Source organism: Scleropages formosus, chromosome 13 (assembly GCF_900964775.1).
Source record: "Scleropages formosus chromosome 13, fSclFor1.1, whole genome shotgun sequence".
In the NCBI taxonomy this organism is placed as follows: domain Eukaryota; kingdom Metazoa; phylum Chordata; class Actinopteri; order Osteoglossiformes; family Osteoglossidae; genus Scleropages; species Scleropages formosus.
Genome location: NC_041818.1, coordinates 21,083,332 through 21,096,358, shown reverse-complemented (window position 1 = coordinate 21,096,358; position 13,027 = coordinate 21,083,332). Strand labels below are relative to the sequence as shown.

The following is a 13,027-nucleotide window of genomic DNA, read 5'->3' as shown; positions in this document are numbered from 1 at the left end:
GATTACATGCGTAAGGGGGGGGGCAATGGCGCAGTGGTGCAGCGGGTTTGGCTGGATCCTGGTGGATCTGGGGTTTGAATCCTGCTTGGGGTTCCCTGTGATGGACTGGCATCCCCCCCCCCCTTGCATTGCCAGGTTAGGCTCCGGTTTGCTGTGACACTTAGGACAAGAGGCTTCAGCCAATGTGTGTGTGTAAGTATATATAGAGTGTGTAAAATCATGTGTACAATTATATATATAGTTACAACTTATTATAATCAATCAGTCTACATTTATCTTAGGCCTTCATTAATAAAACAAAGTTCCCACCTTTTGGCCACAAGTACAGTTACAGTTTTGTCGATGAGCTTAAATAGCTCATCTTACTGGCTGCAGGACCCAACATTGTCCTTGGTACAAAGCAGAGACCCTTAGGTTTTTGTGATCATATCTCCACGCTTTCATCATGGTGTGAAGGGTGAGACATTAGCCGGGTGGACAGCTGACGTTCACCCCACCAACCTTCAGGATCCAGGATGAAGGGCTGCCCGCCTGCTCGGTGGCTGCTGTCATCACGCTGCTCAGCGCTATACTGTACACGCCCAGCTCAAAGACGTTATTAGGTTTAGACGTCATTACAGAATTCGGGATCCACACCTCTCTTTTAATGAACCCCAGATAATCGTTATCACGTGTCTGCGGGTCAGTCCATAATTTGTTTGATCGTGGCTGCAGTTCAGAAATCGGTGAGAAAGCGACCAGCAGATGCTTGGTTGGCTGCAGCTGCCGCTGGATATTACTAGAAATAATATGTAGATATATTTTATACATATTTTTGTTACAGAGAGGTCAAAATTACTTTTCTGATTAATAGCAGTTATTATAATCACATTCTTCATTTTTCTCTGTAAACACTTTGTTAGACATTTCGCTGATGCCTTCCTCCAAAGCAACTTACAGGGTTAAGCTCCTTACAGTGATTTACCCATTTTTACAGATTGGTAATTTTTATTGGAGCAATTCACAGTAAGTACCTTGTTCAAGGGTACTGCAGCAGGAGGGACGATTTCAAGGCAGGACCTTCAGTTTCAAGGCAACAGATCTAAGCTGTACGCCACCTACTGCCTCGATTCAACGGAAGGGTGAAAATGCTCTGTGTTTCTGGAAACACGGGGTCCAAGGGAGAGCCATCGATGGGTGGAAGTTGTAGCCCATCTACGGGCGAAGCTGACGATGAAGAGTCGATGTTGTTCCAATGAACAAACTGATCCGAGATCAATGCCTGGAGAGCCACCTGAGCGAGGTGGCACATGCTGCAAGCTTGGCCATGTTTTTCACAAGGTAAGATGGCACAGTGAAGACCCCGCCATGGGTGGCACAGTGAGTAGCGCTGCTGTCTCCCAGTGCCTGGGTGGTGTGAGAGCATGTAGGTTTGATACCCGCTCACTCCGTGTGGAGTTTGCATGTTCTCCCTGTGTCTGCATGGGTTTCCTCCGAGTGCTCTGGTTTCCTCCCACAGTCCAAAGACAGGCTATTCAGGTTCCCCCATAGTGTGAGTGAGAGAGAGAGTGTGTTCCGCTGATGTATGGATGAGTGACCCAGTGTAAGTAGTGTATCTAGCAGGGTAAGTCACCATGGTGAATAAGGTGTGTGGACTCATAACACTACATGGAGTTCGTTGGAAGTCGCTTTGGAGAAAAGCATCTGCTAAATAAATGTAGACGTGAAACAATTTTCAGAAACTCAGGAGAAGAAGGCTGTTGGCTGTTAGCCGTGTCCTGCGCCGAGGCCCGTTCCTCACTTTGCTTCCCGAGCAACACTGAGCGTTCTTGTTGTTGTCCTGACCACGCCGTGACCCCAACCTTCACGGCAGCGCGCAATGACACGCGACGTGTAGCGTGTACAACGTGTCCTTTCACTGCCTACACAGAGCACTGTGCAAGTTAAAGGAGAGTAATTGCTCACCTATTAGGGTCACCTAAAAGTGGGTCCCCGTTATTAATCAACTTCATCCCACTTTTATTTCGGAGGGAAAAAAGGGGGGAAAAGAGAACGGCGGAGGCGGGGCGAGGAGAAGCCGTCCGGACGCGTGAAACCGGATCTATGTGAGAAAGCGCTCGACACGGCTCGAGGCGGCACGGGGGCAGATGCGACTCACCTTGAGGCAAATCTGTTCCAGCGGGGCCGTGCCCTGACCCTTGCCCTCCGGGGGCCTGAGGAATTCCTGTTGCTAGAATAGAAGCGCAAACGCGGAATCCAGCGGAGAAACAGAACAAGGCTAATCTAGGGCAAGGCCGGAACGCCTCCGAAAACCACGGCTGCTCTCAGTATTTTGAATCACGACGCAAATGCACGTCATTGTAGGGTGGCAGGAGTCTGCAAAACTCCAACGAACGCTGAGAGCGCACGGTTTTCGCACCTCTCAGGCACCGCGCGTCTGATGAATTTGAGATAATTGACGCAACGTAAAAACGAAGCAAATTAAAGCGAAAGCTTAAGGACATATTGTGGCCACAGGGTGTACTACATGGTGTACTGCGGTATTTCATTTATTACTGGGAGCTTATTAAATGCATTTACAGAAAATTAGACCCACAAACCACAGGGATTTAAACTAATACATTTATTTAGCTGACGCTTTTCTCCAAAGTGACTTACAGTGTTAATATACTTACAATTATTTACCCATTTAAAGAGCCAGGGAATTTTAGTGGAGTAATTTTGGGCAAGTACCTTGCTCAACGGTATTACAGCTGGAGGCGAGATTCCAGCCTGCGACCGCTTGGGTCCAAAGGCCGCAGCTCTAACTACTGCGCTACTAGCTGCCTCTAATAAACGCTCAATAAAAAAATAAATATAAGATGTGCTGGGCTTAAGTGTAACCTAATGTATACAATTTGTCGGGGGAAGGGCAGGGGTCATTTGAGTATTTACTATGGATTAAATGTAAAACTGTTCCCAAAAGACAAAGTATTTCAATTTCAAAGATGTGAAATCCTATTTTGACTTGCATACTTGTCTCCGTTGGTTTGCCAAGGTGTCAGATTCCTACACATTTTGCGAAGAATTGCTTTTTTTCTTTTAGCCGCATGAATCAATATTTAGTACAAAGAGAGAAGCACGATTCATAAAAGTAGAGAGACCTCAGAGCTGTAGGTTTTGACACAAATACATGCATTCATTTTTATTCACAAAAATCAGGCCAAATTTCTAAATGAATACAAACATCACCGTTTATCTTTTTTTTTCCTCTTTTTTTCTCCAAAAGATGTAGATCTGTTAGCATCACGGAAAAACGAAATTCTCTCAGTGCTCAGGTGAGGATGGGACCAGGATCCCGCAGACGCCGAGGCCTCCGAAGCGCAAGGAGGCTGGTTCTCGCACGAGGAAGGAGTAGAAAAACAGGTGAGGGTTCGAACGTTTCCAGGGGAGATGCTGGTGTGCGACACCATCTGAACCTGCAGGAAGAGGGATGCGAAGCTGGGGGCGCTGTCGTGGGGGAGGCTTGGCGCTTGGGGGCGGGAGGGGACAGGAAGTGCACTGCAGCCAGTCGGCAAACAAGAATTTTTCTTTCAATCAGAAAATGGGATGCTACATCTTAAAAGTTTTGTTTTTTTGTAACTTTTTTTGTTTAATAACAAACATTGAGCAAATTCAAAACTATAGATTTATGACAGAAAAAAAACAAAACAAAACAAAAATATAATTAAAAAACTCAATCAAAATACAGAAGGTGGTAAGTAAGAACAATGGTGCTAAATTACAATAGTGCTTGTCATTAGTCGCTAGTTTTAAAATATAGCCATAAATTTACATTCTCTACACAAGTACTTTATCTGTCCACACGTAAACGACATAAACACCAGACACAGAAATTAGCTGATTGTCCACACTCAGTCCCTTGTTTCTGTTTGGCAATGAAAACTTCCATGTCAAAGTGACCAAAAACTGCTGGAAAAAGGACAAACGGTACCAAAACAGAACATAGAAAAAGGAATGAAAGTTGCCATAGACTTCTCAATGTTTATTTTTGGTTCAGGAAAAAAGTAGGTGCATCCATTATTATTTATTATTTTTCACTTTTTTGTTTGTTTTTCAGCCCGAGAGTCAAAGCGAGCAGTGGCATTGCACTTCGATGACAGAGCTTTGGGGGTTGAAGTCCTACTGGAACCATCTGAACGCTGCTCCCGTCGGCAACATCACCTTCTGGGGAAGAGAAGAAGAGCAGAGTCAGCAGCGCATCACGACTTTGTCTCAGTGTCATCATATTAGTACTGTGACGGTGTCGCGGAAATGCCATGGTGTTCCGGTAGAGTCGTACTGGTCATGTAACGGCAGTGTGGTCATGTCATAGCGATGTCACAGCGAAGATGTCGTAGCCAGGGCTGCAAAGGTGTGCCGTAGGACTCTTAGCGCTGGCATCGAGGCTGCGGATAGGGCCCGGTGTTGAGAAAATGCTCCTGGCATGTTAGGAAGTATTGATTTTGGGCAACTATGGGCTACGCTGGGACTGATGTCAATGTTGGGGGAGCAAGGAAAGACATTGCGAAGAGCATCTGTAAAAATGACACTTTAAGGTTTTTGGCCATCGAGGCACAGAAAATATCGAGATAGTCAAGGATAATGGTGAGAGATAATTGCACGCTCTGCCCCTTCCCAAGAGAAGTGGCTGGAACAGCCACAATGACTAATCACCTTGGGCCCTCGCAAAGTCTCCAGGCCACCACCCGTCGGGCCACACCCTCCACCCTCTCTGTCCCTTCGTCCCTTTCTCCTCCCCGTCCCCCGTCTCCGCTCCCCTCCGTGAGGCGAGAGCAGCTGGGTGAGCGAGGCGTCGTGCCAGGCTGTCCCAAACAGACCTCTCTCCCACCCCCGCCCTGCGCCTGCCGTGGGCCGCACCGTTGGCTCCCACTGTGAAACCTGATCTCCTACATGTATTATTTACCCAGCGAGAACACCGATGGCCAAACAAGTCGCTCCCACGACTTCGCGCCCGGTCGCAATGGCGTCGCTACCCCGGCGGCTCCGTCCACCTTCGCCCGGCCCGGGACTTCATTTGACGCGAGGAAGACAAACAGGCGGCTGACTGGGCGCTTATGGACGGCGCTGCGTTCCGTAAATACAGAGGGCGGCCACGCCGTCCGGCAGCTGCAGAGACGCTCCCCAACCGCAGCTACTGCAGCATACAGCCTCACACATTCATCAGCGCCGCAGGGAGCCACTCAGCTGCAGGCTCGTGTCACTTGCGCGCACACGCACGCACAGGCACGCACGCACGCACACACACTCACACACACACACCATTAGCGACTCGCAAAGACCCGCACCGTTACTAGCTTAGAGACACGCATTCTAACGACTTCGAGACACTTGCGCAAACACATCGGTACCATCTACCAGACACAAAATCATACACATGCATTTCATAGCCAACTTAGAGACACACACCACCACCACCACCATCTTAAACACACAATTACTAACTTCCAAACACTCGCACGCCATTACTGACGCAAACACATGCACACACCATTAAAAAGTTAGCCACACACACATCATGAACAACTTAGACACATGCACACAAAACCCACACATCACCATCCGATTGACACACACACACACACACACACACACTATTACACACATGCGCACACAATTACTACCTTGCAGACACGCCCACAAACACCATGACCAACTTACGGAATCTACACACATACACATTTACATACATTTAGCATTACACATATTTTTTCCATTTATTCATTTAGCTGACACTTCTCTCCAAAGTGACTTGCAGCACGTAAGCTATTTACAGTCATTTACCCATTTATATAGCGTAATTTTTACTGGAGCAATTTAGGGTAAGTACCTAGATCAAGGGTACTACAGCCAGAGGTAGCATTCCAACTGGTGACCTCTGGGTCCAAAGGCAACAGCTGTAACCACACTACCAGCTGCCCAGTTGCACATTACATGTATTTATTTAGCAGACACTTTTCTCCAAAGCGACTTCCAGTGAACTCCGTGTAGTGTTATCAGCCCACACACTTAATCACCAAGGTGACTTATACTGCTAGATACACTACTTACACTGGGTCACTCATCCATACATCATATCCAACACATCGTAACCAACTTACACACACAATTAGTACTTTACACACCTCTATGAACTTACAAAACCACACATATACACATCATAACTAACTTATAGAATACACACACACACACACGCGGCTGCTTAGAGAACACACACCTGCAAAGTGTTCCACGCACACACACAAGACTTCTCATTAATAAACCAGATATCTGAACACATCTGTGGGCAACGTTTTGTCCCTGAACCGCACCGCTGCACCCTCACATTTAGGTTCTTTACACTGCGTTGAATAGCTGGGAGCCTGCGAGATCCTCACCGGTGGCTCCCCGCTGCTCGTGGTGAGAGAATTTCGCTCAGCTATACACACACGTATGCACAGTGCACACCGATGCATTAACACACACCTGCAAATTTACATTTCAAAATCACAGCTCACCCAGCATGCACAAACAGGCAAGAAGTCGCATGCCAAGCCGTCTCCAGAGCTCGGCGATCCCGGCAAGCGGGTTTCGACGATCCACTCATTCCAACGCCACCCTCGGCGAGACCCTCATTAACAGGTGAAAGGTAAGAGCACATACACAGGGAAATGGTCTCTCAATTATGGATCAACACCTCGTTTTGCCAATAAAGCTTTATTGAATCGTATCGGTAATGGAGGGAGGGGTGAGCGATGGAGAAAGAGAAAGAGGGTGAGGGAGACTAGGCCACTGAAATTGAACCGATGCACCCTGAGCCGCTGGCTTGACCAGCAGACAAATCTGCTCTGGGCATTAATCTGGTCCCCGCTGCCTTCTCTCAGATCAATCACCCCCACCCCACTGTCACTTCACCACAGTGGGACCACGGAGCGGGAATAAAAGCCACTTCACCATGGATCACCTTCCCCGTCAGAGGTGGTGGAGCCATGAGAAGGGGTCACATGGGAGTCACATTGGAGTCACTGCACAGGCGTGACTCCGGGGGTCTCGGGTGAGAGGATGGAGTCATGTCCCGGGTGGAGCTCGACCCCACGTCCACACCTCGGCACCCCACCCTCAAAAAACTCACCAGCTATTGCTAACTATTGATGTGACATATGCCTCAACAGGTGTCTGCCTGCAAGTCCATCTTCCCGCGCCAGTGCGGAACCAGTGCCAGCGAGCCACGCTGGATGGGTTTGACATTTCTGGACGAGGTTAACGCACCAGCCCCGTTCCATCCCCCCGCCCGCCACCCCCGTCCCCTACTCCCGCTGACATGCCAACACAGACGGACGGCCTCGTGCGGCCGTGGCAGCGACACCAGATTAATACCCTTTCGCCTTTACGCGCCGACGTGTGATCGAACAGCGCTCGCAAACACCACACAGGGAAGCACACATACTGCAAATACACTAACAGACACACACTCGCACAGCAAGCACCAAACGTAGATGTGCTACAAATACACACAGGGCAAATATTCTCACATTCACGCACAGAGAAAAACTATTACATAAACACACACTACAAGCAATATTTATTATGATTATTATTATTATTATTATTAAGAACAACAACAATAATAATTCATTTATCTGACTCTTTTCCAGATCCAACCCCCGGTTCAGTCCAAAGAGATTGTGTTCCAACTTGTGAGCATATACTACTGATAGCTACTTGGGAAATAAACAAAAACATCAGCAGGAGTTTCTTGTTTACTTTAAATAATAATGTGCGAGCGTGGTCGGTTTAAATGACCACCACTGTTTCTGTGACTTTGTGGGGATCCAGTCCGTCCCACCATGTTTCGCAACCCAGAACTTCGCTGTGTCACAGTGTGTTGCTTTTATCCCCTGCTCTCTCACTCTTGCTCTCTCACACGCACACACTTTTTTTTTTTTTTTTTTTTTTTTTTTTTTTTTATTTCCGTTCAGCCAACGTCGCTTTCCCAAAATAAAGCCAGACGCCTCCAGCCAGCGAGGTATGAAGCGGCGAGGAGGGCCTCTGCATGCTGCCTCCCCCTCACTCGTTTTTTATGGAGGCCTCGCAGCTGCCATGAGGTTTCAATGGAAAAGAGCCTGAAGGCCTTGTCAATGCCGCCCCTTCGAGCCCTTGGACGCTAACCCCCCGCCGCACGCACACACACAGACACACACACACACGCACGCACGCACACACACGCACCACCGCGCTTGCGGCCCTTCCTGCTAAAGCTGCATCTGAGAGAAAGAACGGAGCGAGCGGGACCCGCATTCGCCGCCCTCATACACGTTCAGCGGAAACTTTGCAGCAAAACTCCAACAGACCGTGACACGGTACTCCAGACACCCCCGGAAGTCACATGCGTGTTCTGGATACGCAGGTAATGCGTACAAATCTGGCACATTTAAGTTCTTGGTTGGGATATTCATCACTTACAAACATTGTCATTTGAACATTTTTTTACTTCTTGCAATATTAACAGTAAAAAAAAAAAAAGGGGCTATGGATAGCAGAGTGGTTCAAATCCCCGCTCCAACTGCAGTCTCTTTGATGAAGACTTACCCTGAATTAAGACAGTAAAAATTACCCAAGTGTATAAATGAGAAAAATTAACAAATTAATTAAATGATGTAGTATTCAAAGCTCATGTTATAATATAACATTATTTATATCATAATAAATAGTAACACTGATTTAGTCTTGTGCTCATTTTGGCCATTAGTTCACACACACAATATATCTATATATGGAAAACACACAGCGTGTGACTGCGGCAGGTGAAGGAGTCCCAGGTAAATGGATGCTTTCTCCCGGTGCAGTGACCCTTCGTGTCCCTTCATCACACGGAGAGGCTCTCCAGTGCCAGAGCAAACACACCTTGAGCGCATGCTCCGCGAGCTCCGTGGCGTTACCCGCACCCGAAGGCCCCTGGGATCAGGTGAAGAGCGTGGGCAAACAGGCAAACAGGATGAAGATTAAAGGCTCACACTTCCTGCTCTTACATTTTCCACACCTAAAAGGTCGTGGAAGGTGGTGACAAGAGCAACACGGCCAAGACGCGTAGAAGCAGATGATGTCATCGTGAGAAAAGTGACATCACTGTCACATTGTCTGCTTAGTTTAACAAGGATGCACCTCAGTCGGATAAAACTCTCGACTTTACTGAGCGTTTGGCGTAACGATTGCACCCGGGACTCCTCCATCTTTAGGCCTCGGAAGAACACTCACTAATCTAGCCTGTACAGCTCGGTATGAATGAATCAGGAAAGAAACCTGCTAAATATGACATCACAATGCTGACAACTGATCTCAATCCACCAATCAGGAGACGGAAATGCTGGCTTTGAAGCGGGAACTCCTAGTAAACAATACCGCATTGTCCCAGAGGACGGCTTCACCTCTGAAACACACACCATTGCTGGAGCCTGCCGGAAACTGCAAAGTAGCCCAAACTAACCCAGAGTTGTTGTTCTACCGATTTACAAGACAGACAGATTGCACCTCCAGCAGAAGGGCTCAAGGATTTTGCAACATATGATATAATTCTAAACATAAACAAATGTCAGTTAAAGTACAGTTGCTTACTTAATCATTTAGCTGATGGTTTTCTCCAAAGGAACTTATAATATTAATGTAATTATAATATTTTACCCATTTACACAGCTGGGTAATTTTTCACAGAATCAATTTAGGATAAGCATCTCACTCAAGGCTGTTACAGGCAACCTGAGTGCAAGGCAGTGGCTCTAACCACTGCGCCACCTGCTGGACCAAATTTAATTTCTCACCTTTTACCCATGCCTGACAAAAGTGGTGTGAAAGGGTTCGACTCACTAAATACCAGGCAAAGAGCTGTGGTGTGAAGGGTGACAACAGAACAATGGTAATTCCACAGAACCACTAATTTCCCGGTAAATCCGCTGTGAAGGAGCCTGGAGACGTTCATGGGCCTTCTGGTGGTCGTTTAAATGTAGATCAGACATCAGAGGGACATGCAACCTCTATTTTTATATAGCATTCGGGAACTACGTGCACTCCGGTCTCCCTTAAAATTTCCTCACAGCAGCTTACCATTTGGCATGAGTGCGACAGAACACTACTTTCTTCAAGTGCTCTTTTAAAGTGCTGCTTGAAGGAGACGTAGAAAATGGCCAAACTGGGTTGGAGCGCGAAGACTTGGAGGAAGAGTCGCATCGCAAAGAGGAGTGACCCTGCCGGGGTGTGTGGGCTGGAGGGGCGTTTGATGAGGCGAGTCACCAATGAGGGGAGTTGAGCTCGCCGTCTTGAGCCGAGTGGGAGTGTCTGTGGCGCACTGACACCTGGTGCTCCAGATGACAGCCTCGCGGCCAGATGGACCGGCCGAGCCCACCGCAGACTCCCCAGCACACACACCCCCAGAGCCCGACGCAGCCCTCCTTCCCGGACGCATAACATCAAACACACACACACACACACACACACACACACACGCACGCACGCACGCACGCACGCACACACACTGCCGCAGCCCTCACACGGACATGGCCAAACCCACAACGGCCTCCATTAGCAGGAAACATCAGCAGGGATTTGAACATGGCTTGCCTGCGAGCTGAAAGCAAGAATTAAACAGAAAATGGCCACCACCGCGCAGTTTTAACGGTGTCAGTGCTGTGGGAGTGCAAATCGGTGTAATTAGACAAGCCTCTGGTGTATCTCGGCCGTTTCCCCATGAATCTCCCGTCCCCTACCCGCGCCCGTCGACCCCCCACACTGAGTGACACACCTGTTCAACAGACTCCCCCGGGCTTATAGGAGCCCTGGACATGGTAAGGCTAACCCTCTTCCAGACTCTAGCATCCAGTGGCCTGTGTGCCCAGCCCCGCCCCACATGGAACCCAATCCCAAACCCTCACCTCGAGAGCCGCAGAAGGTTTCTTTTTAAGTTCCTCGCATTTGCGGAATTTACAGATCTGGTGACCCGTCTTGCGGTTCCGGCAGCTGCTGCACTGCTCGCAGTTTATCCGCCGGCGGCAGGGCGGGCACATGCCGCACCGTTTCCGCTTCTTCTTGCCCGAGTTGATGGCGGAGGCCAGCTCGTTCTGCATGGGGTACTCCGCCAGGCCGGCCATGTGCAGAGCGCTGTCGGCGAGGAAGACTCCGGCGGGCGTCATGATGAAGAGCCCGGGGTTGAAGGGGAAGCCGGCCATGTAGGGGAAGTCTGCGGGGCTGCCGATGGCATCGCCGCCAGAGACTCCCTCCGGGTCGCCCGCACCTTGCTCTCCGGGCAGCAGCATGCCCGCCCGCTTCAGCAGCTCCGCAGCCTGGGCAAAGTGCAGCCCGTTGAGTCCCTCCAGTGCCGGCTCTGAGGCCCGCTCTGACTTGGCCGGTGCCGCGGGCTGCCGCTGCTGTGTGGAGGTAGAGTTGCTCTTGACCTCGCCGGCACCAACGCCATTCTGCGAGAGTCCATTGGCCACGGAGCAGCTGGCCGTATACTGCGACAGGGTGCGCGACTTCTTCAGGCTCTTACTCAGCGGCTCGCTGATGATGCCACTCCGGTTGCGGCGCTCGGTCACAGGGGGCTGGGCGTCTTCGCTGCAGCTGCTCTTGTCCAGGGCCTCGGTGGTTCGGCTGCCCTCGGAGTGTCCGCCAGACATGGTCCAGCGCGTGCGGGGTGCTGCCGATGCCGACCGTCTGTTCAAAGCCCAGGTGAGAGTGACCACACCCCTGCTGGTGAGTCTGCCACTGGAAGCCCCCGGAGCCCCTGACTTCGCTCTAGATCGCCGCCTTCGCCCGCATCTTTCCTCGGAACAATTGAAGGCTGATGAATGGAAAAAGGGAAAGAGAAAAGCCTTTAAATCCCTCAACGGCAACAAAGTTTTAACATTTTGGGAAACTCGGGGACGAATTATGAGCAGGTTACGTCAGTGGAACAGACAGCAGAACTGCTTACTGGTCTAGGCGCTTCTATCAGTTTAAGTGAGGGTACCATAAAAAACGTGACCGTGACTACAGTTTGGTGAGTATTGCTCATCGCACAGGAAGCGCGTGTCTCTTCAGCCAACAGGAATGACCACGCAGAGCTGCTGTCACGGAGACGGCGCATATTCGTTACTGTACCTCACAGCCGACTCGTATGAGACATTCCAGTCATTAAAAGAAAGGGGATTATTAATATAATTATTATTTTATTATTATTTTACTTAGCCAAGGCTTTCCTTGAAGGGCCTCGCAATGTTTTTACACTAAAGTACTTACAATTATTTACCCATTTATACGGGTGGGCAATTTTACCTGAGTAATTCAGTGTAAGTACCTTTCTCAACGCGACTATAGCAGCGAGTAGGATCGAAACCTGAATTTTCTGATCGTAAGGTGACGCATTAACCACTACGCCACCTGCTGCCCTAATGTAACATAACTGTTACTATTGTCTGTGCATCAACACAAACTGCTAATTAACAAAGGCAAACACACTAACACATTATTACATTTACACACATATGCCAACACGTAACACACACTGTATGTGATATACATGTCTGTATTGACACATTGAACGTGTGTCTGTGTGTGGACGAAGCTATGCGTGTATATGTTGCTCCGTATTATGCAACTGAAAGCTGCACAATACTCGTCCACCTACGTACACCACCCACAGCGACCCCTGACCTCAACCCTTAACTCCTTTTCCATACCACGCTGTGCCGAATGATAAAAAGATAATTGGAACCAAGCAGAGGACACTATATCTCATCTCTGTACCTGCAGCCTCATCTCTATCAGTGTCTGAGGTCCAAGAGAAGGCCTCTGCGTGTCTAAGATATTGTATGTGCAATAGCTGTTGAAATGCACACCGACCCAACTACTCAGCAACATCACACTCATTCCAGCCCCACTTACTGATCAAGGAAAGAATTAACAAGCTGTTGATTCGAAACAAAAAAAGAGACAAAAAATCCCAAAGAAAGGAATAAATTGTAAGCAATAAATCGGGCTGCACAGTTTGCTGCCGATCCGCTAA

At 48.8% G+C, this 13,027-nt stretch overlaps 1 protein-coding gene across 2 annotated transcripts in view; it reads right to left on the bottom strand.

Annotated features, from left to right (window-relative positions):
• Positions 1 to 3,106: 3,106 nt before the first annotated feature.
• LOC108923214 (CXXC-type zinc finger protein 5-like) overlaps positions 3,107 to 13,027 on the bottom strand; it is a 14,121-nt gene continuing 4,200 nt past the window's right edge. The window contains exons 2-3 of one of the 2 annotated variants that reach the window (XM_018733861.2): positions 10,920 to 11,824; positions 3,107 to 4,185 (exon numbers count right to left, since the gene is read on the bottom strand). In XM_018733861.2, the coding sequence (XP_018589377.2) occupies positions 4,141 to 4,185; positions 10,920 to 11,824 (950 nt within the window). In that variant the 3' untranslated portion in view covers positions 3,107 to 4,140. The remainder of the gene's footprint in view (positions 4,186 to 10,919; positions 11,825 to 13,027) is intronic. The other variant, XM_029257622.1, reaches the window with a different exon arrangement.